This window comes from Lampetra fluviatilis, chromosome 21 (genome assembly GCF_964198595.1).
Source record: "Lampetra fluviatilis chromosome 21, kcLamFluv1.1, whole genome shotgun sequence".
Classification (NCBI taxonomy): Eukaryota; Metazoa; Chordata; class Hyperoartia; order Petromyzontiformes; family Petromyzontidae; genus Lampetra; species Lampetra fluviatilis.
Genome location: NC_136295.1, coordinates 13,556,004 through 13,581,146, shown reverse-complemented (window position 1 = coordinate 13,581,146; position 25,143 = coordinate 13,556,004). Strand labels below are relative to the sequence as shown.

The following is a 25,143-nucleotide window of genomic DNA, read 5'->3' as shown; positions in this document are numbered from 1 at the left end:
TCACGAAAGCTTTAAGTCAAGAGAGGAAACCAGAGAACCCGAAGAGAACCCTCGCGCACGAGGGGGTAACACTAAATCTCCGTAGAGATGGAAAGAGATGGCGATTAATCCACGTGCTTTGCTGCGTTCTCCTGGCGAGTCAGGGTGTGGCACCTGGACGTCCACTGTTGTTGTGTGCGATCCACCTGCAGCACGCGGAGCATCGCGAGGGCTTGGGCCGAGAGTCGGCGCTGGAACTCGTTGACCGTCGACCTCTGAACCCGAAGCTGACACCAATGGATGTATCGATGCAATAGATACACTGCCCCACCACAGAAACGTGGAGTTTCCACCACTGTCTCAGGGCCATCAACGGAAATGAGTGGCACCCCATGGTCATCATACAATACAGTGGCCATCCTAGGGCTATGGATAAACTCACCCTCAACCATAGCAATGTCGAATTCCCACCACTGGTTCAGGATTTACAACAGGTGACCGCCCACGGCCCCAAACTCACCAGAGCATGCGGGCAACGTAAACTTCGGTTCACTTGACACACGTTCGCCAAACAAAAGCGACCTCTCCGGACCGTTGATTGGCTGCGCAGGGTTCTGTTTTTATTGCAACGGCAATGGCCTCCTGGGTGGTGGTGGTGCTGGTGGTGCCACGTGCAGTCGGGCGGCGTGGCACGCGCCCCCACCGCTCGACCGGCGGCTTCACGAGGGCTGCCGCGACGACATCGCTCTTCCCCACACGACACCACAATGCGCATTTCACGAAGTGACCATGATCGCGATATCGGTTTCCCTTTACTCTGTAATTAATTCACATTATTTACATCGTGATTCTGTGCATTGATGAACTTCAAGTACGAATTGGAGACCGCTCAGAAGTTATTCGACTCCCGTTCTCTCGCCGTACACCTGCTGCGAGTCTCCGAATGGATCCTCTGTGGGGCGTGGGCAGCGCGTACGTGGTGAGAAAATCACGACGGCGCGTGACCACCAAACGTGCCGGCAATTTATCCCAAACGCATTTTGAAATACGTGCATTTAACGGATGGCCGTACATTTTATTGTAGAAATATTAATAATCGCGTTTGCCATTCCGTAAATATCGTTAGGAAATGAAAAAAATATATACGAAAAAACGAAGCGAGCAAAGGTAATCGTGATTTGAAGATATTTGTGCAAAACGGACGGTGCGACGTCGCCGAGCGGACGCGGCGATATCGCGCGGCGCGCCAGGAAGCGGCCACCCCGTGGCCTCCGTCGCGAAACGTTCTCTCCGGCAGGGCCCTCGCGAGACGGAGAGAGACGTTCTCTCCCTCGCGAGACGGAGAGAGACGTTCTCTCTCTCGCGAGACGTTCTCTCCCTCGCGAGACAGAGGGAGACGTTCTCTCTCTCGCGAGACGGAGGGAGACGTTCTCTCTCTCGCGAGACGTTCTCCCCGGCAGGGACATTTTGGCAGCAACCGTGAGTCGCGTACAATGGCTTAAGAGTCCGGCAAACACGCGTGAACAATCGTGCGGACGCCTCACGTTAATTAAATAGCGAGCGATGCAGATAATTATTAGCCCTTCCTTGGAAGCAAGACACACACTGGCGGGCGGCATCGTAATTCGTTAATACTGCGAAAGTGTAAAAAGAAACAAAAAACGGTTTTCGATATAAAAAATACTCTCATCAAAGTTTTTGACAATCTTGATGATTACCTCATTCCCATAAACAAGATGCTTCAAAATACAGATCGCTCTGCTTTCTGAAGGCTAAACAGAGCACAGTTTGTAACATACCGTGGAATCTCGAGGAAAATACTGCACGTTAAAATTGCATATACGCTTTTAGACAGAATATCGTTCTGTGGTTGAGAATGATCGTTCTCAACCGCAGACGCGGGGATCTGGGAACGCTGCCGCCCTCGTCTCGTTCACCGCCCACAGCCGACGGGACAGGGGCCAGGCGGGTCACCGTTTTTAGCGTGCCCAGGGGGAGCCTGACCCCAAAACCTCAAATCCAACGTCGAGCCCCCCAGCCCCGCGGGTCGCCCCGTGACCCCGACGGCGTGCCGGCTGCCCGGCCGGCGTGGCCCACTGCCTCGTGTCTCTCTCGGCCACGTGCCGGCGGCGTCTCCGGCCATGGCGCTGCTCGCGAGTGGCCGGGCTCTGCCCGTCGGAGCTCTGCTGTCGGCCGGTGCGAGAAAGCATTTGGACCCCACAGAATTTGGACTGGTATGAGAAGAAATATAATTTGAACCCTGGGTTAAGCGTTCTCCAAAAGTAAATTGACCCCGCCCCCCACCGTGGGTCATAATCCTACATCGGTGTCGGGTGTCCGCTCAGGTGTCCCCACACTGGCGGTTGTCTCTACAAAGGTGCGAGAGACAAACCGGCCAACCCCACCATCGCTGCAGCTTTGGGACAGCGAGAACGGCGCGGACCGGCTAGAGGAAGAGGGGGTTGGGTTCAAATAATGTATTACATTGTGACCCTGGGATCAGAGTTCCATGGACCTCCAAACACTCTCACGTTGGCACGGCGACTGCGAAGGAAAAGTATTTCGAGAGCGCACGTTGCATTTACTGGTCGCGGCCACAGGGGGGCCCTGGTGAGGGGGGCGCGATCTTAGGAAGAGCCGTGAGCGAGCGACTCTGCGTCCGACTGTTCACGCTGATGCGACCGTGTCCCGCGTGCGTGCGGGGTCACGGCCTTGATCGCGGCGTGGTGGCGCGCGTGCGTGTGACGTGCGCGCGTGTTCGTAATGGGCACAACCACTCAACGTGCACCGAACTGACGTTGCTGTCCTGTTCTGCAGCGTCGGCGTGTGTGTGTGCGCGTGTGTGCGAGTGTGTGTGCATGCGCACAAGTGGATTTGTGTGTATAGCTAAACGGGGGATCTGGGTGCGTGCGTATGGGTGTGTGTGCGCAGAAAGATGAACAGGCTTTGATATATTCTTTGGGTCGTTTGGTAAAGTCACGTAGATAGGATCAAAGGAAATAACAAAAAAAGCCTTTGACACTTCACGTGGCCTAAAAGTGCACATAGCCTGGCACATGCACCGCGGTGAATGAGGGGGCCCCATGTGGCATTGTGCTGTGGTGACGCCACCGCGGTGACCGAGTGGCGGTCGTCATCGTCGTCATCGTTCCTGTGTGTGCACACATTTGCTGTTCCGCATGGCTCCTGGATCTTCTTCCAGCACCACCACCATCATCATCATTACGCCTTCCACCAAAATCATCATGACCACGCCTTCTTATAGCACCACCACCACCATCATCATGACGCCTTCTTCCACCATCATCATGCCTTCTTCCCACTCTTGGGGGTGTCTGGTGTGGGTCTTGCGGGCTGCATGGGTCTCTGCAGGAAGACGATCTGCTTGCTCACCAAGTTTCCTTCGCTGTGAACAAACACAGAACACGTGATCACACAATCACATGATTCCCACGTGTCGGCCTCCTTTGCTCCGTCAGCTCAGCTCGCTAAAGTGTAAAGTACACACACGCTAACTACGCCACTGCTCCCCACACAAAGACAAAGATCCCCCATATAGCCTTAACAGACTGTTACGTAAGTGCTGTTAGTGAGCTCTAATGAAGACCAACATGGCACATGAGGCAGTGGGTGGCAAGCACCACGCCCGGCCGCCTTTGTCTCCCGAGTGGCAATCTTTACAAATAACACCAGGTACAATACTCATTTGAGTCAACCTAGGGGAGGCTTAGGACCAGTTCAGATAATCGTCACTGGTGTTGGCCGTGAGCGTAAATGGAACTCGAGTCGCTGGGTAGGTAGCGCAGCGTGCTAACCACTCCACGAATGCTCCCCAAAGACACAAACCACATACATCACATATACACTCACCCATCTCACACCCACACATGCTCTCTCACACTCTCTCACACGCTCTCACACGCTCTCACACGCTCTCACACGCTCTCTCTCACTCTCACACACTCTCACACACTCTCTCTCTCACACTCTCTCACACACACGCTCTCTCTCACTCTCACACACTCTCACACACCCTCTCACACTCTCACACACCCTCTCACACTCTCACACACTCTCTCACACACTCACATACGCACTCACACACGCACTCTCACACACTTTCTCACACACTCTCTCACACGCTCTCTAACACACTCTCTCACACACTCTCTAACCCACTCTCTCACACTCACACTCTCTCTCACACACTCTCACACACTCTCTCACACTCTCTCACACGCCCTCTCACACTCTCTCTCTCTCACATACTCCCACACACGACGACACCACCGGCCTCACCTGTCGGGCTTCACGACAGGGGTGGGCAGGATGGCGGTGAGCAGCCAGCCCGACTCGGCGAGCGTGTGCAGCAGCGGCACGTAGTCCGTCTTCACCTCGCAGCCCTGGACACGAGCGCACGCACAACGAGCCCCTGTGTAGCCTTGCAGACTGTCGGGCTAAGTGCTGCTAGAGAGCACTGACGCAGGCTGGCACGGCGCACACGGGGGTGGTGTGGGCAACACCACGCCGTGCCACCTTTGTCTCCTCGGTGCTGATGGTTTACACGCCGCACGAGGTAATCATTTGAGGCTGTGTCAACCTAGGGAAGGCCTAGGACTGGTTCAGATATTTGTCACTGGTGTTGGCCACGAGCTGGAATCAAATTCCGGTAGCTGGGTTTCTAGCTCAGCGCTCTAGTCGATGTTGTTGTTGATACTGTTGTTGTTTATGTTGTTGATGTTGTTGTAGTGGATGTTATTTATGTTACTGTAGTGGATGTTGTTATTGATGTTGATTTTGCTGTAGTGGATGTTGATGTTGCTGTAGTGGATGTTGTTGATGATGTTGTTGTTGTCCACCTCAATCAGGGTGAGCTGCTCCACCACGATCACATCGTTCCCCGTCCTCATCTCTGGCGACGAGCAGGAGGAGGAGCACGAGGACGTGTCGACATTTTCTTCGAAGACGAGGAGCCCCTCCAGCGCCTTGGGTCCTCGGTCGCCTGTGGTGGTGGTGGGGCATGGTCATCGTCACTATCGTCATCATCGTCATCAATAATATACTCGGCAATATTGCCGTCATAATCATCACCGTGATCACCACCATCAGTCACACTTTGTGTGTGTAGCACAAGCGAGGCTGCCCCCCCACCCCCCTTCTACTGCTGCATGATTCATGATTTCAGGAATTGTCAGATTCCGGGCCACGATTCGAGAGTCAATTGTTGATTGTCTCACTGTCTGCCACCGCCAGTGCGGCGGCGGCGTCACCTGCCCGTCCGTCTCGTCCGTCTCGCTTGCTCCGTCTCTCCTGCTGTGTGCTCCCTCTCGGTTCATCCGTTGGCTCGACGCTAACAATTCATAAACCATTTGCACAACCCCTGACCGGTCGCCCGCTCTGCGCCCGGCCCCGTGTGACGGACGAACCGGTCACCAACCCTCAAATCACGACCACGTATTGTGAACCACACATCCTCGCAGCCGCGATTCCAGACATCTCAGTAGGGGGCAACCCCGCCCCCCCCCTCCCACTGTGACCCCCACCCTCTCCCCGGCCCCCACCTCTCCCGGTGAACGGCAAGATTTGGGCGTCGGCCAGGGTGGCCCCCTCCTCCAGGTGGCGGCTTAGGCGGTCCAGCCAATCGGCGTCGAGCGCGGAGAGGGCATGTCCACGGCGGGTGACTCTGATTGGCAGCGTGTCCGTGTAGTAGGCGGGACCGGGGCGCTGGTCCTCCGGCACGTTGTAGAGCAGGAACACGCGCAGGTCTGCAGCAACGGGGGGGGGGAGGGGGGTGAATGGGGGGGGGGTAGGGAAGGTCAAATGCGGGGACCATTTTTACTTGGGCGAGCAGCAGGATACGGACAACGTGTGTGCAAGTCTGAGCGTGCCGACCTTCATCGGTGCTTGCTAACAGCACTCGCCCCAAGAACACGTCTGGCGATGAGGGGGCCTCTCTTTGTCTTTGTGCACCGTATTCCTCTGCGAGAGGGAGGTGTGTGGGTGGGTAGGTGGGCGAGTATGCACATGTAGGTAGGAGGGAGGTAGTTAAGCAGGTAGTTGAGTGAGTCAATGGCTGTGGTGATAGGTATCAGAGGTAGGCAAGAATGTGAACAGGGGGGTAGGTAGGGATTTAGGTGGACAGACAGGCAGGCATGCAGGTAGGTGGGTCAGTAGACAAGTGGGTGGGCAGGAGATTTGATAGGTAGAGAGCCGAGTAGGTAGTTCGGGAGCTAAGCGAGTAAAGCAGGTGGATGTGTACGTAGCATGGAAAACGAGCACACAGGGAGGGGCAGGCAGGTAGATAACCACACTACCCATCTATAAACCGCCGGGCGAGCACCCGGTCTGACTGCACGTCTCCTTGGCAACGCGGGAGACCTGGGCTCGACGCTAACGGGCCCCGGCGCCCACCGCTGTGCGTGGGCGAGGAGGGGTGCCGGGGGCGGCCGATTTCCCGGTCCCCGATTCGCCGCTCCGCGTGTTGCTCGCTGCACCTGCTGCTCAGCGGCCAGCGCGATATCGCGAGGACAGCGCCACCGACGCGGCACAAGAGGGCACCCCGGCCACCCGTACCACCGCTAGCGACGCCGCAGGAGGAGCTCGCCGGCAGGGGGAGTCCAGTGCCCGTGGCGCAAGGCGTGGGGATTCAGTGCGCTCGGAATTCACCAACCCGGTCCCGGTGAACGTTGGAGAAACGGTTTCAGCTGCGTGAGGGTCCTGTGATTGTTATGCTGCGGAGCCTTAGGAAGGTCTCAAAACATTGGATGGTGCTCGCCAGAAATAAAACTCTTTGTTTCGTGAATTACCGAAAATATTCTTCAGATTGTATGACCAGTGTCCAGTCACAAGACGAAGAATACATTCGGAGCCCTCGCACAGTGGGACCGCCCGTGTTGGAGAACGGCCCGCGGAAGTGGATATCACGGAGTTACCTGCGAGATCCCTGCAAGTCATCCCCGGGTGCTGATACTCTGCCAGCGGTGGTGATGTCCATCGCACGAGTCAAACCGATGGCCTCGTAAAATCTGTTATTTATTGGTGAATCTTGTTGGCCGGGCGCGAGTGCCGTCGTCTTACCGTAGCCACCGCCGTGGCCGCCGCTCTCCGTCGATTCCCCCTCGAGTTCCCGCACCGCTGCCGCCTCCTCCTCCGGCGAGTCTTCCCTCCCTGGCGCCGCTCGCGCGTCGGGCGTCGTCTCGGCGAAAACCTCGTCGTCGTCCTCCTCCTCCTCGTCCGCCTCCCCCTCGCTGGCGGCGGCGGCGGCGCCGTGCTCCCCCTCGGGGGATGCCCCATTGCTCCGTCTCCCGGGCGGCGTGGCGCGCTCGTCCGAGGCGAGCGAGCGGGCGGACGGGAGCTCGCTGGCGACGCTGCGGCCGGAGCAACGGGGCAGCGAGCCGGCGCCGCTGGGGGAGTACTGGGCGACGGCACCCACGTACGAGTGGCCCCGCTCCACCGCCGCCTCCAGAGACTACGGGCGGCGCGGGGGGGGGTGCAGGTGGGGGGGAGGTGGGGGGCAAGTGGGGGGGGGTAGAGATGGGGAAATTGAAAGGCAGCATGCGGAAATGGAGAGAGAGAGATGGGAAGACAGGAAGATGGAGAGGCAAGGGGATACAAATGCAGGGAGACAGCAAAATGTGGGAGATGGCAAAACAGCGAAAACACGAGACATGGAGATGGGGAGAAAAGGAGACGGGGGAGGGCGAATGAGAACAGACACAATAACCCCATCAATAGCCATGTATGCAGAGCCAGTGATGTAAACTCCACATAACTATGGCAGGGATCAGTCTGTGCATCGCACAACTGACGTTAACGCTCCACCAGGCGGTGAACCGGAAACTCTGTGGCTGAATTCTGGGCGACGGTGCCCGCCCCGACCGACCTTCTTGAGGAAGGTCTTGAAGGCTTCTGTGGTGAGCTCCGGGCTGGAGAGCGGGCACTCCTCCACCAGGAGCCGGAACCTCCCTGGGGGCTCCGAGCCGGATCCAGCGCTGCTCCCGGTCACAGCGAATGCACAACCACAAATGAGCACAGGCGACGGTGAACACGATGGTTTGTGTCGCCGGTGAACACGATGGTTCGTGTCGACGGTCAACACGATAGTTCGTGTCGATGGTGAACACGATGATTTGTATCGACGGTCTCGTCCTGCCTCCCCCTCCCGTCCCTCAGGGCTTCACTTCACACGAATTAGTGAAAGGCTCCTCAACAGGACGGCTGTTTGGCTGTTTCCTGGTTGGGTTTCGTGAGCCTCGACTCTGGTTTGTTTATTAATGGCAATCGATGGGGAATTGATTGCAGTGAAAGTGGGACGTGGAATCGATTCCCTGACCTATAGGAAGTGGATACAATCAGGCAGCACGTGGGCAGCAGGGAGAGGGGAGGCAGGAGACCCCCACTGGCGAGACAGACTCCCCATGGGCGAGCCGATGGCTGAGGACGCCTCTCCTACCAACTCACCTACCTACCACTCCCCTACCCATCCACATAATCACTCGCCCACCATCAACTCACCGATTCAGCCACCACAATTCCACCAACCCACCCAACCACGAGCCCCGTGGGCGGTCGCGCGGGGCGTCACCTGGGTGATGGACGCACGAGGACGAGGCGGAGCATCTGGTCGAGCAACGAGCGGCGGCGTCCCCACGGCAACAGCAGCGGGTGGACCGCCGCTACCCAAAATCCCCGGCGACCGAGGTCGTGGAGCCGCGCCGGGAGGTCGAGCACGGACGCCACGGCCTGCACGCCCTCGGGCAGCGCATCTGCATGCCACGCCGCAACCACAAACAACAACTACAACAACCACAACAACCAGAGGACACGCTCCTCGGCCTATACACCGTCGCACAGTGCGTCTGTGTATCCCTGAACAATAATAATTACAACAACAACAACAACAGCGTGTTCTGCACAGCCTGCATGCCCTGGGGTAGAGCGTCTGCGGCCACGTAGCGACAAACGACTACAATTACAATCAATAACAAGGCAAAATGACAAGATGAAGTTACAGAAACATTAAACAGATAAAGGGGGTGACTTGTAGCAATGTGTAAACAGATGACGCCATGCGAGTCCAATGCAGCAGTGCACATGACTACTGGATCTGGATCTTGAGGAATCTGCATCGTTGGATTCTTAAATACACTGTGGGGGTCTCTCTGCTGAAGCAAGAGAGACTTTGACGAAGCCAATGATGGCAATTCCACATTCCCATTTCTGATGATGATCATGATGGTGATGATAATCATGATGACAAAGGCTATGACGATGGCAATGTTGGTGGTGATGATACGAGTTGACCCCCGACTACACTATGACCTCGTGACCTTCACACTGCGAGCCGTCTCTGTGAGCTAGGAGCCATGTGGCTGCGAGGGATCATTATCTCTCAGGGTACACAGAGAACACACCGCTCGCCCCGTGATGGACGCTAATGGCTGAGACAGCGTAATTGGTGCAAAATTTAAAACAAAGCAGACGAGACCGAACAACTCGTACACACGCCTGGCACGGGCCGCAGAGCAGGCCGGAGGAGTGGCCGGAGGAGAGGCCGGAGGAGAGGCCGGAGGAGAGGCCGGAGGAGTGGCCGGAGGAGAGGCCGGAGGAGAGGCCCACACTCTTAAACGTCACGGCCGCCACGGACGCTGTCTCCCAATCTTCTACCAATGGCTATGAAGCCGCACGGTCAAGCAGTGGAACACGTGCAGATATTTAGGACGAGACAAGCAGCAGCGTCGCTGCGGAGACTCTTAAGCAACACGTCCCATGTGCCTGCGGGCAGAAGCCAAATGCAGAGCATAGAGAACTTCTGCAGATGGCAGCATTGACGTAGAACGATGAATAAGCGGGCACAATATACGCAAAGGAGGCGTAGTGTCTGCCATCTCTTCTGTTATGCACGCTCTCTACAACGACGCCCACGATTATCCTGCGTTGCGTGTTGTAGAATTTTGCGTCGAACTTGGACCCTGCGCCCTTAAACATCCGGCGATCACCAGATTTTTAAGAGATAATTTCCATTCTTTGAGCGTCACGGGGTGAAGGGAAACGCACGTCCCAGAGACGGCGCTCCGACTTCACAGCGTAAAAACAAAGAATACAGCAGCGGCAGTAGCAGTGGCAGCAGCGGCAGCAGCAGTGGCGGCAGCAGCAGCGGCAGCAGTAGCAGCAGCAGCAGCGGCAGTAGCAGCAGCAGCGGCAGCAGTAGGCAGCAGTGGCGGTGGCAGCAGCCACGGCGGCGGCGGCAGCGGCAGCAGCCACGGCAATACTGAGCTCAAGAGTTAAACAGTCGCGTGCATCAATGCATAATTCACGAACCCTAACAGATTGTGAATACCATTACCGCATTCAAATTGCCCTAATTGCGAGCGCTGCGGAGAGTTCATCGCGCACAGCTGCAGAGGAGCGCGCTGGCGCTCGGGAGCAGGGTCCTGCCAACAACGAGCTCTTGACAAAACCGTGGAGACACGAGAGCACGCGAGCGCCGGGCCACGTGCTCGCACGCACGCCGCTTCTCGAGTGATACGCGCAGCCGCTGTGTACGTGCATGGGCACCACCACCAGCAGCAGCAGAAAGACTGCCGTATCACCATGCTCCCCACAGCATCTATCTTTGTCTTCCTCTTCACCTCCTACCTGCAGGAGAGCTGCCTGTGGCTATGGCACGACATGCCGGAGCTCCACGCCACTTCCTTCCCCGTGTCTCAACCTCACCATCGTTCTGTTCATTGCTTTTGCATCCCATGATTTTCAACGCCGCTTTGTTCATCGCGTTTCCTGTCCATCCCATTCCCAATGTCCTCTTAACCCACCGTATATATTCGACCGACGGGCATAGGAATCGGCGCCGGAGAAGGTAAAGTGAAGCGGAGAAAGACAACGGAAGACGAGGTGAGAGCAGCAGCAGCAGCAGCATGGAGACGACATCGCAGAGATCACCGCTGGACACGAGCAGCTGGGGACGGAGGGAAGGGAGAAGGATGGGGGAGGCCACTGCCCAGGAGAGGGAAGTTACAGGCCGACCGGACATCTCTCGACCGTAAATGCCTCCGTGCTGTGAGGTGGGGGTGACGGCGAGCGGGCAAAGCGAGCGAGGTGCAGGGTTACCGAGCGCCGGCGTGCATCGCTCGCCCCCCCCTGCCCCCCCGGCGTGACCGCTTCGTTAGCCGTGGCCCCAACGGCGATCTCTATCCTGCGATAGAGATCGCATTTTTCGGCTCGCATATATTTATGCGATGCGGCAGGCAGTGTGCGTCTGGGAAACAGGGTTGGGGGGGGGGGGGTAGAGGGGGAGGGCCCCCCTCCCGGCAGCTGTTGCCACTGCTCCCCCCTCTCCTCCCCCAGCCGCCCCCATTCTCCCACCCGAGTTTGGATGCCGGTGCCGGCTGAACGACGCGTGTGTTTAAAATTCCAATTCTCGCCTCTCGTTTCATACATGGGCCTCCTTCCAAGCTTGTGCAAAGCGGGCGCGTGTGCATGTTTGTGCACGTGTGTGCATGCATCTGTGCGTGTGTACGCGTGCGTGTCAGAAGGTCGAAGGACTCATTTGCTCCAGCAGAATGACGGCGCAGGTCTTTGTACCGGAGGAGTGGTGGCACAATGGTTAGCGCACCACCCTACCAACCCCGCCACCCGAGTTAGATTCCTGGCCGTAGCCAACGTCAGTGGCGAGTGACATCTGAACCAATCCTGCCCCTCCCCCCCACGCCAGCCCACGGGGGACACAGCAGCCAGGGGACTCAGCAGGGCAGCAAGGTAGTCTGTATGGCAGCCAGGCTAGGCTGTATGGCAGTCAGGGTAGTCTGTATGGCAGCAAGGTAGTCTGTATGGCAGTAGGGTAGTCTGTATGGCAGCCATGGTAGTCTGTATGGCAGCAGGGTAGTCTGTATGGCAGCCATGGTAGTCTGTATGGCAGCAGGGTAGTCTGTATGGCAGCCATGGTAGTCTGTATGGCAGCAAGGGGACTCTGTACAAACCGAGGTCCGTCGCGTTGACTTCACGCCCACATTTTGCCGAGGCCCAACCGCCTCAGCGGTCAAATGAGAACAGGGCTTTGTTGGAGTTCTTTGATGGATCCAAGCCAACGGTGGAATTTCCACATTCTTACGGCAGGAATAATTCTATATTGCACCGTCTACAGCTGATCTCCCCCAGGGCTGCGGTTCAACCTTGAGAGACGTTCGCGTGGCCGGAGCAAACAGAGAATGGCACAGACGAGTGCCAAGTTAAACCACCACCAACAACACTCGGGCCGGTCGTGTGCGAGCTGAATAGGAGATGTTTAGCTGCAGTGTGGAGATTGTCCCCACACGCAGCCATTCCGGCTCCCGCTCGGCCACGGTTTACTGCGCCGTCCGTCACAGCCACTGGCGGCGATGGTGGTGTTGGTTATGGTGTTGGTTGTGCTGATGATTGTGGTGGTGATAGTGTTGGTAGTGGTGATGTTGGCGGTGGTGGTGTTGGTTATGGTGTTGGTTATGGTGTTGGTTGTGCTGATGATTGTGGTGGTGATAGTGTTGGTGGTGGTGATGTTGGCGGTGGTGGTGTTGGTTATGGTGTTGGTTGTGCTGATGATTGTGGTGGTGATAGTGTTGGTGGTGGTGATGTTGGCGGTGGTGGTGTTGGTTATGGTGTTGGTTGTGCTGATGATTGTGGTGGTGATAATGTTGGTGGTGGTGGTGGTGTTGGTTATGGTGTTGGTTGTGCTGATGATTGTGGTGGTGATAGTGTTGGTGGTGGTGATGTTGGCGGTGGTCGTGTTGGTTATGGTGTTGGTTGTGCTGATGATTGTGGTGGTGATAATGTTGGTGGTGGTGGTGTTGGTTATGGTGTTGGTTGTGCTGATGAATGTGGTGGTCATAGTGTTGGTGGTGGTGTTGGCGATGGCGGTGGTTGCATGCTGGCGGTGGCAGTGGTGGTGGTATTGATTGTGGTGGTGGTGGTGGTGGTGATGGTAGTGTTGTGTCCGGATCCAGTTACCCTTCTTGCAGACAGAATAAAGATTTTAAAAACATTGTGGCGAGTGCAGCGACCTCTAGTGACTGCAGCAGTCATAATAACCCAATACATGTGACAGTGTCACTCTCTCAACCACCCAGCCACCCAGCCACCCCTCACCACCACCCAGCCCCCCTCTCCCCCTCTCAACCACCCAGCCCCCCTCTCCCCCTCCCCCCTCCCCACCACCCCTCTCCCCCCCCTCTCAACCACCCAGCCCCCCTCCCCCCTCTCCCCCCTCACTCTCTCCACCACCCAGCCCCCCTCTCCCCCCCTCACTCTCTCAACCACCCAGTACCCCTCTCCCCCCTCTCTCCCTCTCCACCACCCAGCCCCCCTCTCCCCCTGTCCCCCTCTCACTCTCTCCACCACCCAGCCCCCCTCTCCCCCCCTCACTCTCTCCACCACCCAGCCCCCCTCTCCCCCCCTCACTCTCTCAACCACCCAGCACCCCTCTCCCCCCTCTCTCCCTCTCCACCACCCAGCCCCCCTCTCCCCCTGTCCCCCTCTCACTCTCTCCACCACCCAGCCCCCCTCTCCCCCTCTCCACCACCCAGCACCTCCTCTCTCCTTCTCACTCTCTCAACCACCCCAGAAAACAAACGCCCAAAGCACTTTTACTCTTTGTCGATTGTCTGCGTGCCTCTCTCTCTCCCCCTCTCGTGCGAGTAAACGCTCATGATTGGAGACACATTTTGGCTGGGTTGGGCACATTCTCTGGCTGTTGGCGGTAGCGGCGGTGGTGGTGGTGCGGGCCAGGAGGGGAGGGAGGGCGAGCGAGAGTGAGCGAGGGCGGGGGAGTGTGGGAGAGTTTACAAAACAATGCCATATGTGTGGCCCTGCGGGCAGGAAGTGAGGCCCGCAGGACCTTGTGGGAGAGGGAGACTACGCGCCGCTCCGCAGACCCATGGCCATAAACGCCCATCATGAACGTCTCGCAGAACACATCAGAGAGAGAGAGAGCGAAGCGGAGGGCTGACGTGCCACAGACCGTTAAACCGCAACCTCGCTCCCTCAAACGCTGCCAAAAATGTAGAAGTTACAAAACAAGCCAAATTATTTGCCGTTGGTTGTTGCCGATGGCTGCTATCGTGCACGAGGAGGAGCGGAGAGAGATCGCGTTGTTTATGATGAGTTATTTCCTCTTTAGGGCTGCAGTGTGCTTGGCGACTGAGTAAGCATTATTATTTGTGCTCGGGCACCACTGCTGCCAACGCGGCATCACACACGTGTTGTTGTTGTTGTTTTCGAATGCCCCGACACAGCCGGCCGTGACCGAAGATGGTAAAACGCTCTCACTTCTCTGTGCTCAGGAATCCAAATTCTTCCGTTCGTCCAGGGACCGCTGATGCGGCTGCTGCGGCCAGATTAACGACATTCGCGCATTCATTTGACTTTGTTGTCTACAAAACCCAAACCGTGACTGTTTGACCTCCTCAAGAGTTTCGCTGACGGGGCCCGGCCTCCCGGTCAACCCGGCGCGAGCTTCCTGCTGCCACTCACGTGGGAACACTCTCACTTCTTCCTGCGAGCTACGCACTGCCGAATCCTGAAAGACTCCGTGAAGAGGAGCAAATTAGCTGAACGCCTCCGAATTGGCCACGGTTTTACTGATCTGTACCACACTCCTAGGACTGAGGAAACCCACATGGTTTGAAACTGGTCCAAAGGGACTCCAAACCAGTTTCCGTCAGGCTGAGGTACAACAAGTGAGGGCGAGTGGCCCCGAGCGGAGGTTAGCGTGGAGCGTAAATGAGCGTCGTCGGCATAGGTGCGAGAGTTTGGAGTTCACGCCGCGACTATGGACGAGGCGACCAAGTGGGGAGATGCCGACCGAGGACAGACGAGGGCCCAGGACGGATCCCTGAGCAACGCTGAAGGGGCTGGGGGGACCACCGGGGCCGAGGAGCCGCCGACCTCGAGGTCGCAAGTTCTGTCAGGGAGACGTGGGGCGAGCCACCCTATGGGTGTGCTGCCAAGTTGTGAAATAAAACCGCAGGCGGAAAGCGGCCGACACGTCGAGGCCGACCGGAGCGACGATGCCTCGAGACGTCGACGGCCATCGAAAGGGTGCGGTGTCGGCGGAGTGGGCTGGGCGGAGGGTGGCCTCAAGTGGGGAAAACGATGGGGGGGTGATCTTGGATTATGCTGAGGGCGAGGCGCTCCAGGAGTTTGGAGACGGTTGACGAGGTGGTGACGGGGCGGTAGTTTGCGGGGTCCTCGGGTTCGGAGCGAGCTGCGCTTAGCGGAGGAGGCACTCGGCCCGGTTTAAGTGACGGAGGGAAAGGACCGGACTGGACAGAGGCATTAGCAACGTGAGGAACCACGATCGCAAGTTCGACAGCGCGATGCTTGGAGGCGCTGGCCGGCGGTAGACCTGGGGGGGGGGGGGGGGGGGGTAGAATGAGAGGAGGGTAGAATGAGGGGCGGAAGAAGGAATGGCCGGGGTTGGCCATGACAGGCCGAGAGAGGTTTCGTGCGGGTGGAGGCGAGCGCGTGACGTCGTCTCCGTGACAAGCGATCGAACTTAACGGCGAGCGAAGAGTCGGCCGGGCGATGGCGCCAAGTCGCCCCTCGGTTGCGATGGAGAAGGGCACGCAGAGTTGACCAGAGGCGACGCGGACGGTTTGGCTGAGGAGTTATACCCAGAATGCTCTACAGGAACACGGGACGAGTTGTGTACGTTGACTGTGTTGAGCACTCCGCTGGTGGATGAGGGCCTCCCCAAGCCGTGGGGGTTTTGACGATACTTGGCTACGCTGGTGAGTGTGGGTTCGTAAAGGAGGGGAGCGTAGAAGTGCAGTCAAACAACACGCTTTGCTGCACCGCCCTCTGCTTCCCCGCACATCGTAAGCCTTGTGCACCGACACGGACAGCACAATTTCACCGGGGTCTCCGGCCCAAACACGTGGACACAGTGACCGGTGGCAGGGCCTCGGGACCCATCCTCGAGTCGGAGTCAGCTGCGCAACAGCCTTGAAGCAGCAGCAGCGGCAGCGGCATTGTTGTTGTTCCTAAGAGCTAACCGAGTGCGATGAGCGCGGCGCAACCATGACGGACTGGACTCTCAATAATTGCGCATGATAACAAGTGTCCCCACCCCGCTGACACGGCAGTCATACTTTCGAGTGCTGGAATGTCCAGGCTAAGCCCTGCTTAGCTTCCAGGGTCTGATGAGATTGGGCGCATTCCGGTGATCACCGACTGACGTTCACGAGCACGCGATAGCGTGAGCGGTCGTCATCGCCTTCACGAGCGGATCTCTCTGACTGGCGAATGCCGCTCGCTCCAGCTGACGGCTCACGATGGAAGTCGACGTAGACCCGCGAGCGCGACAAAACGTCACGGAGACTTGGCCGTCACGGCCACGTCTCTGTGCCTCGCGCCATCTCCGCTCCCCGTTACGTTTTTAGATTCACATTTTCCCGGCGCCTCCCGCGGGGCCCCATCTACTTTAATTAACGTCCAGTAATCGCCGTTTCTCCGTGGCGGGGCACGCGGTGCTCCCACACGAGAAGGCAGATTCCGCAATAGAAGCAGAACCACGCACGCCGCAGCAGTCCCGTCGCTGACCCCGTGACCCCGTGAACCTGACCCCGTGAACCTGGCCCCGTGACCCCACTCGACGCCTCAAGCAAGATTCCCGTGCGACCGCGGCCGTCCGTTGAGACCGGGATGCTCGCGTAAGGCCCAGCGAGTACCCGCGGGGGGCCGAGGCGGGGTACCTGAGCGGGGTACCTGAGCGGGGTACCTGAGCGGGCGGTGGTGAAGTCGAGGGGGAGGCACTCGTACGCCGGGCTCACGCGCGCCTCCACCTGCTGCCGGTTCAGCGTGGAGAAGATCTTGCCGGGGCTGCCCTCGTCCGCGTCCTCCAGCTTGCGCAGGCCACACCCCATGGCTGCTGGCGCCGGTTCTGGCAGCACGGCACCGCCACCACCGGCGTCACCGCTGCTGCTGCTTGCTGCTACCGCCTGGCACAGACGCGGGTCACTGCAGGTGTCGCACACAAAGACAAAGATCCCCCATGCAGACTTTAACAAGACTGTTGGGCCAAGTGATGTTAGAGAGCACATATTTAGGCTGATGCGGCGTAGAGCTTAAGGGGGGGTGGCGTGCCCGGCACCTCGCCTGGCCACCTTTATCTCCCCGGTGCTGTTTACACACCGCATCAGATACTCATTTGAGGCTGAGTCGACCTCGGGGAGGCCCAGAACCGGTTCAGATATTCTTCAGTAATGTTGGTTGTCAGTGGGAATCAAACTCGGGTCACGGGGTTTGAAGCGTAGTGCGCTGAAAACACTGCACCACGGCCACTTTGAACCAGGTGAAATGTACAATGCTTGTGCACGCACGGGCACAAGTCCACGGCACTATTGGGCCAAGGCTCCCCAAGTCTGCACCCCACCCTCACTATCACTGCCCTCCCCCACCACCTTGAGTGTGTACAGTGAGCGGTGTCCGAGTGCGAACACCAAAACCACCTCTCCCGTCACACAAACACCCGGTGGTACGTATCTTCTCCAGCGGTCCAGATTCCTCGGTGGAAATTCCACATTCCTAAGGCAGCTTCAAGGTATCCCCATGCCACTACCTCTGTTGGTTTTATCACAAAGCTGTCGTCGTTTTGCAACCCTGAGAGATGATGTTCTGAGCAGACCCCGAACGAGATTCGTGCACGTTTGACAGGAAGTAACGTTGCGATGAAAACACGATCGGTGAAAGCGGAGATGGGAACTGCGTTTTATTGCCGTTGTGTAAACACTTGGACACCATTCCCATCCTGCTCGGCTCCACAAACATTCAGTCACAACCGGGGCCTCATCACCCACCTCACATTTTGACAGCGAGAAATGTGATCGGTCGTCTCGCCATGGTAGGTGGCAAGCGACCAGTAGCCACAGCTATGGTGTAGGGTATACTGTATGTGGTGTGCTAGATGCACAAACATTATCCGGGTCACTGACCCGAACAGACCCAGCTGACACTAAACCCTGGCTAGATCCTAAACCCCAACAATGTTGACGTGAAACCGACACGTGGAGGATCATGCAGATGAGACGGTAAAGCGGACCGAGGGAAGAGAGAAGAGACGGGAGAGTGGATACATGGGAAGGGAGAGGAGATCAAGAAAGGAGGGAGAGACAGGAGGAGAGTGGAGAATGAGGGGGGGGAGATGACTGCACTGGTTCCATCTCCGCCAGTGCGCGAGTGACTTCACCGCGGCCCCGCGCTGCTCGGGTTAAACGGCTGCAATTACAGCTCGCTAATTAGAATTACAGCACAAGCCTCTCCTGGGCCGCTCGTCCACATGGAGCCGTTGGCCAGGGCGTCCACGTCTCTCAATAAACGTCGCACTGCACTGACCAGTGCCAACTGGGAGATCCCGGCTCGTCGGACTTCCTTGTCATATTTCCCACAATGTGCATCGCGACACTATCGGTGTCACGAGGCGAATCACCGTTTGGAGATGTTGCAGAGCGGCGTGTCCCTGCGTGTTAGAGAACGGCCCACGGAAGCGGACATCACAGAGCTACCTCTGAGATCACCCTGAAATGACATCCATTCTACACAGTATGGGGCACCAGCACCTCTTCACTCGCTCTGCCACAGAGCGCAATGTTTGTCACGTGACGGTCAAACCGATGTTTCTTATTCTCACGTGGAATTGATCCAAGTGCAAAAACCATTTTAACGTGAATCTAGTTACTTTCTGCAGTCACTGATGACCGGGCAGAGACGGCCCGCTACACTTGGGCACCCAGGATTTAAACATCTCTTTGGTTATCCCAACGTTCATTTGGTATGTAGCAGCACGAGTGTTTGTTTGTTTAAACTCAACGCTCCCTGGGACTGCAGGCCCCGTGTTTCTCGATGACGCAGCGGCCGGGCTGTCCTGGCCGCAGGACAAGCCTCGTCTCCCCGCCCTGGAGGCGACGGCCTGAGCCGATCCACACAGCTGGGATTCAAACTCGCGAGCTTCCAATTACTACGACCCTCATGACCTCTGATCGCCGTGCCGTCTGGCTCACTGGCAAAGTTGAGCGTTACTTTTTAAAAGGGCAATCTACATATTTCTCGAAGCCTCTGCTAAGGCAGTCAATGGCCAGCTCTCTCGCTACCTCACCTTCCGTCTCACGCCTGAGCAAACAATCAACACAAAATAAAATAATGAAATTATATTCGCGGTTATGTGGGCAGGAAGTGTGGCGTGACCCTAGGTGTGGCTCCTAGCTCCGGCTTCGTAGGGAAACTAAGTCCACTCCAGGTTTCCCAGTCCCCGGTGCCACGAGAGGAGGATTGTAAATGCGCGGCAATTTACTAAATTAGTTTAAGCGGTGTGCAGCCTCGTTGTTGATCCACCGATGGATGACCGATCGCCACCGCCCTGGTTTGTGCGTCCCAGTGAAGTGGAGGAGTGGGGTTGGAGGCACAGAACCGGTCTGGAAATCGCTCGCGCCTCACTTTCGCCGTGGCCGGGAGTCAAAATCAAGTCACCCGGATCATAGAGAGGTGCGCAAACCACTGCGCCACCCCTCGTTTAAAAATTAACGAAATATTCCGGTGCCTTCATGAGAGCCTCCTCCACTGGACAGCAGCGGTGGGGAGGCTCTCTGATGCTTCATCACCCGGTCACTGGTGGTGAAGCATCAGCTTCATCATCATCAGCCACGGTCAATCCACTGCTGAATGAAGGCCACCCCAAGGAGTCGCCATCTCAAACAGTCCTGCGATGCAAAAATCCATTTCGCTCCTTCACCAAAGTCGACTTCTTCGCTCCATCGCCGCTACATCCTCCCCTGTCACACCGACCAACAGCACCACGACACGAGTGTGCGCGACACGAGTGTGGCGCGAGAATCCGCGTGGCCCCGAGCCATCGGGTGCTGTGAACAGCTGCCTCGCAAACCCCGCGGGTTGTCTCTCTCTCTCTCCCTGATAAACAGCAGCAACAGCAGGCTCACCAGACCGTCCCATCAGCCCTCGCTCACCTCGCGTAACTCGACTCACACTCTCTCACACTCTCACTCACTCTCTCTCACACTCTCACTCACTCTCACTCACTCTCTCTCTTCCTCACTCTCACTCACACTCTCTCACACACTCTCTCACACCCTCTCACACTCTCTCTCTCTCACACCCTCTCACACTCTCCCACTCTCTCACACTCTCACACTCTCTCACTCTCACTCTCACACACTCTCTCACACTCTCACTCACTCTCACTCACTCACACTCTCTCACACCCTCTCACACTCTCTCACACTCTCACTCACTCTCACTCACTCTCTCTCTTCCTCACTCTCACTCACACACTCTCTCACACCCTCTCACACTCTCTCTCTCTCTCTCACACCCTCTCACACTCTCTCTCTCTCACACTCTCACTCACTCTCACTCACTCTCTCTCTTCCTCACTCTCACTCACACACTCTCTCACACCCTCTCACACTCTCTCTCTCCCTCACTCTCACTCACACACTCTCTCACACTCTCTCTCACTCTCTCACACTCTCACAGAGAGAGATGAACATCCCCCCCCCCCCCGGTCACCTACTTAGACTGTTGGGGAAAGTCAGACGCACATCCACCAACTAACCAAGGTGTAGGGGCTGAAACGTCAAACTTCTTTTAATAGGGCCCCATAAAATTATAAAAAAACATGCAATGTGTGATCTCTAGTAAGTATCGATCTCCCAATCGCGAATGATTCGACACTCAGATACTCTTTACGTAAGGCCAACAAGGCCAAGCAAGGAAGAGCGCCTCGCCGCTGACGCGAGGGGAGCGCACGGCGCGGCCCATCCCTGCGGGACGGGGCCTCTCGCTCCGCCACACGACGCTGATCTCACTGCCTCATCTCCGCAGGGGACCCATTCTCAGGCGCTCTCCCTCCTTCGGCTGCCATTCCATCGCCGGTCTCCGCCGTCGGCCGTCGTCCCCTTGCGGCCCTGTCGCGAGCTGCCCCCGCGCTGCGAGCGGCAGACGCGCGCTGCTGTTTGTCTGCGAGCCTCCCCTTGTGTGTATGTCCACACGAGCACCGCGCAGGGCCGCCAGTTTGCACAACAAGCGCGGTGAGGCAATGGGGCCGGCAGATCGCGCGGCGGGGAGCGAATCGCCGCGGCCGCCTGCGGAGCCGAGGTCGGCCCGTGGTTGCGTAACGTCGGAGTCGCCTCGGCCTCCACAGTCACGTTCCCCTGCTCGCTGTGCCTGGCTCGCTGTGCCTGGCTCGCTGTGCCTGGCTCGCTGTGCCTGGCTCGCTGTGCCTGGCTCGCTGTGCCTGGCTCGCTGTGCCTGGCTCGCTGTGCCTGGCTCGCTGTGCCTGGCTCGCTGTGCCTGGCTCGCTGTGCCTGGCTCGCTGTGCCTGGCTCGCTGTGCCTGGCTCGCTGTGCCTGGCTCGCTGTGCCTGGCTCGCTGTGCCTGGCTCGCTGTGCCTGGCTCGCTGTGCCTGGCTCGCTGTGCCTGGCTCGCTGTGCCTGGCTCGCTGTGCCTGGCTCGCTGTGCCTGGCTCGCTGTGCCTGGCTCGCTGTGCCTGGCTCGCTGTGCCTGGCTCGCTGTGCCTGGCTCGCTGTGCCTGGCTCGCTGTGCCTGGCTCGCTGTGCCTGGCTCGCTGTGCCTGGCTCGCTGTGCCTGGCTCGCTGTGCCTGGCTCGCTGTGCCTGGCTCGCTGTGCCTGGCTCGCTGTGCCTGGCTCGCTGTGCCTGGCTCGCTGTGCCTGGCTCGCTGTGCCTGGCTCGCTGTGCCTGGCTCGCTGTGCCTGGCTCGCTGTGCCTGGCTCGCTGTGCCTGGCTCGCTGTGCCTGGCTCGCTGTGCCTGGCTCGCTGTGCCTGGCTCGCTGTGCCTGGCTCGCTGTGCCTGGCTCGCTGTGCCTGGCTCGCTGTGCCTGGCTCGCTGTGCCTGGCTCGCTGTGCCTGGCTCGCTGTGCCTGGCTCAGAGAGTCTGGCTCAGAGAGTCTGGCTCAGAGAGTCTGGCTCAGAGAGTCTGGCTCAGAGAGTCTGGCTCAGAGAGTCTGGCTCAGAGAGTCTGGCTCAGAGAGTCTGGCTCAGAGAGTCTGGCTCAGAGAGTCTGGCTCAGAGAGTCTGGCTCAGAGAGTCTGGGTCAGAGACTCCAGCTGCGATCCCCCAACAATTATATTTGCTACCGTCATCACCGGTACTCTCACCACTTTCAGCATCACTATCGCAACCACCAACACCACTACAACTACCGACATAACTACCCACCACCATTACCATCACCACCAGCACCACCACCACCAGCAGCACCAATGCCGACAAACGTTACCAACCCACCGCCTGCCCTCTCTCTCTCTCTCACGGGCGCGCGCTTTTACCCACAAAACTTTCACGGAATATTCCACGCGGCCGCCCCCCCGGCCCGGCCGGCAGGGCCCCAGCAGCCTCAGCAACAGCGGTGACAGTGGGAAGCCCCCACCTCCTCACCTCCTCACAGCCCCCACCTCCTCACCCCCCTCACCTCCTCACGGCCCCCACCTCCTCACGGTCCTCACCCCCCTCACTCACCCCGCTCACCTCACAGCCCCCACCTCCTCACGGTCCTCACCCCCCCCACCTCCTCACGGTCCTCACCCCCCCCCCACCTCCTCACAACCCCCACCTCCTCACCCCACTCACCTCACAGCCCCCACCTCCTCCCAGCCCCCACCTCCTCACGGTCCTCACCTCCTCACACGGCGAGTGGCGGCGGCGGCGGTGAGGAGGAAGAGGAGGCAGAGGGCAGCAGCAGCAGTGGCGGCGGCGGCGCGAGCGGCATCTCTGCCGGGCTGCTGCTGCTGCTGCCGGCGTCTCTCTCCGCCTGGCGGCTCCACGCCCCCCCGGCACGGGCCGCGCCGCTCGCACCAAGTTTGTGGCGAGCTGGAGGGCGGCGAGAGGCGGCGAGAAGGAGCGACGATGGTAGCAGCAGCGGCGGTGGTGGTAGCGGTGCTCGTGGCTGTGCCTCCGTCGGGGACGCAGTGGCGGGGGGGGGGCGGGGGGAGCGAGAGGGGAAACTTCCTCCCCCCTCCCCCCTCAGCCCGGGGGAGCCAGAGGAGGGGAGGGAGCGGTGGCGCATCGGTTAGCGCCACCGCATCGCGTTCCGAACTCGGGCAGCCCGCGTTCGAACTTCTCCACTCACCGATGACAGTGACGGCCAATACCTTGAACCCAGTCCCGGGGCCTCCACTAGGTCGACTCGGCCTTTAAAAGGCGTCACCCGTTGCGGTGTTTAAAGTTACAAACCTTTGCGAGTCGTGCGCCCTGGCGGCCCGGAATCAGCGGCGCTGGTTAACATCGCCCGCCCGACACTTCGTGAGAGGCTACACGAGGAATCGTTGACATTGTTGGGTGCGAGCGAGCGGGCGAGCGGGCCAGGCCACCACCCAATGAGGAGCAGAGCCTGCCGCGAGCCTGCCGGCCATGTGGCATCGCTTAGCGGCGGCGCAGTGGGACGGGCCGGGGGGCAGGGAGGGGGGCACGGTGTGGGTGGAGGGCGAACGGGGAGTCATTGCGAGTGCCGCCAATTACAGAGGCGTGCCCTGCCGGGGGCCCCGGCGACTCTGAACCCGATGCCATCTCCCGTGTCTGCACATGGCGAGAAACTCCATCAGCGGAGGTGTTGCAGAGCGCAGAGCGGTGCAGGCTGGAGGCGGGGGAAGATGGGATGGGCGCCTTTCGTCGACAGCTCTCGTCTCGTGATGGCGACTCCCATCTGGGCCCAGGGCTGCCGCTTCCCCGTCGTCTAATTCGTCTGACAGAGGCCGCCGCAAGTTGCCGGCGATGTTGGCCGCCGCTCGGGTTCGACCCCCGCGATATTTCCCCCTCGACTTTCCGGTGAAACGTCGTGACCACGTGGCCACGTGGAAACAAAACTCGATCTGCTTAAACGAGTGACACCTAAACTGCACGGTTGTTGTTATCGTGCCAGAATCGCGTGGGAAGAAACTTCCATTTCTCGTTCGGCGAGAAGTTTCCACGACGCGGCAGCGCCCGTGCGTTGGTGGTGCTGGGTGGTGGTGCTAGGTGGTGGGTGCTGGGTGGTGGGTGGTGGTGCTGGGTGGTGGGTGGTGGTGCTAGGTGGTGGTGCTGGGTGGTGGTGGTGGTGCTGGGTGGTGGTGCTGGGTGGTGGTGCTGGGTGGTGGATGGTGGTGCTGGGTGGTGTTGGGTAGTGGTGGTGCTGGGTGGTGTTGGGTGGTGCTGGGTGGTGGATGGTGGTGCTGGGTGGTGGATGGTGGTGCTGGTTGGTGGATGGTGGTGCTGGGTGCTGGGTGGTGGTGCTGGGTGATGTTGGGTAGTGGTGGTGATGGGTGGTGGTGGTGGTGGTGCTGGGTGGTGGTGGTGGTGCTGGGTGGTGGTGGTGGTGCTGGGTGGTGGTGCTGGGTGGTGGTGGTGCTGGGTGGTGGTGGTGGTGCTGGGTGGTGGTGGTGGTGCTGGGTGGTGGTGGTGGTGGTGTTGGGTGGTGGTGGTTCTGGGTGCTGGGTGGTGGTGGTGCTGGGTGGTGGTGCTGGGTGGTGGTGATGGTGGGTGGTGCTGGGTGGTGGTGGTGGTGGTGGGTGGTGGTGGTGCTGGGTGGGTGGTGCTGGGTGGTGGTGGGTGGTGGTGGTGGTGCTGGGATGGCCGTGACCGATGCCACGGGTTGGTCCGGGCCAAGCAAGGCCCTCTCTGTGGCACGCGGCCAGCGCCGAGGCGTCCGAGGCAGGCGGACACGCGGCGCTTGGAGTGCGCGAATGTTTATCACACTGCCAGCACCGACAACCAAAACACTATTTTAGGCCAAGCTGACCGAGGGGAGACTCGATGCCAGGTACGCGGTGTACCCACGATGCACACACAAACACGGAGCGTGCGTGTGGGTCGTGACGACGACGCCGCCGCACGCTCCGCGAGCTGCGCTCAAATCACTCAACCCGCGCTCCATCATCCACCAGCCCCGCGGGGGGGGGGGGTGCTGGCGGTGTCGTCAGTTGGTTGGCGGCGGTCGTGGTAGATGCGTAACGGTGGGTGGCGCAGTGGTTAGCGGAGTGCTACGAACCCCACAGTTCCATTCCTGCTCACTTGCCAGCAGTGACGAATATCTGTAGCGGTCCGTGGCTACCCCGAGGTCGACTCAGCTTGACATTCGTTCCCGGTGCGCTGTGTAACCACGAGCACCGGGGAGACATCGGCGGCCGGGC

The 25,143-nt window shown here is 58.9% G+C and overlaps 1 protein-coding gene across 2 annotated transcripts; it reads right to left on the bottom strand.

Moving 5' to 3' along the window:
* Window positions 1–1,025: 1,025 nt before the first annotated feature.
* On the bottom strand, window positions 1,026–23,770 carry RFTN2 (raftlin family member 2). Of its 2 annotated transcripts, none has more exons than XM_078866156.1 (9): window positions 22,658–23,764; window positions 16,730–16,968; window positions 8,564–8,744; window positions 7,862–7,970; window positions 7,057–7,447; window positions 5,541–5,744; window positions 4,839–4,981; window positions 4,279–4,382; window positions 1,026–3,385 (listed from the first exon to the last, which is right to left on the bottom strand). In XM_078866156.1, exons 2-9 carry the CDS (start codon window positions 16,872–16,874, stop codon window positions 3,286–3,288), a joined length of 1,377 nt encoding a protein of 458 aa, XP_078722282.1. In that variant the 5' UTR covers window positions 16,875–16,968; window positions 22,658–23,764; the 3' UTR covers window positions 1,026–3,285. The 2 variants fall into 2 exon arrangements, 1 of the variants encoding a protein (XP_078722282.1); XR_013637833.1 differs by having other exon boundaries at window positions 3,350–3,385; window positions 16,717–16,968; window positions 22,658–23,770.
* Between the last annotated feature and the right edge of the window lie 1,373 nt (window positions 23,771–25,143).

Bases quoted from the DNA above. Each gene is read 5' to 3' on its own strand.
- RFTN2 (XM_078866156.1), bottom strand. From the start codon at position 16,874: ATGGGGTGTGGCCTGCGCAAGCTGGAGGACGCGGACGAGGGCAGCCCC. The intron at 8,745-16,729 runs GTACCCCGCTCA...CGTGGCATGCAG, and splicing joins CTTCACCACCGCCCGCTCAG to ATGCGCTGCCCGAGGGCGTG. The intron at 4,982-5,540 runs GTGGGGGCCGGG...CCACCACCACAG, and splicing joins CTTGCCGTTCACCGGGAGAG to GCGACCGAGGACCCAAGGCG.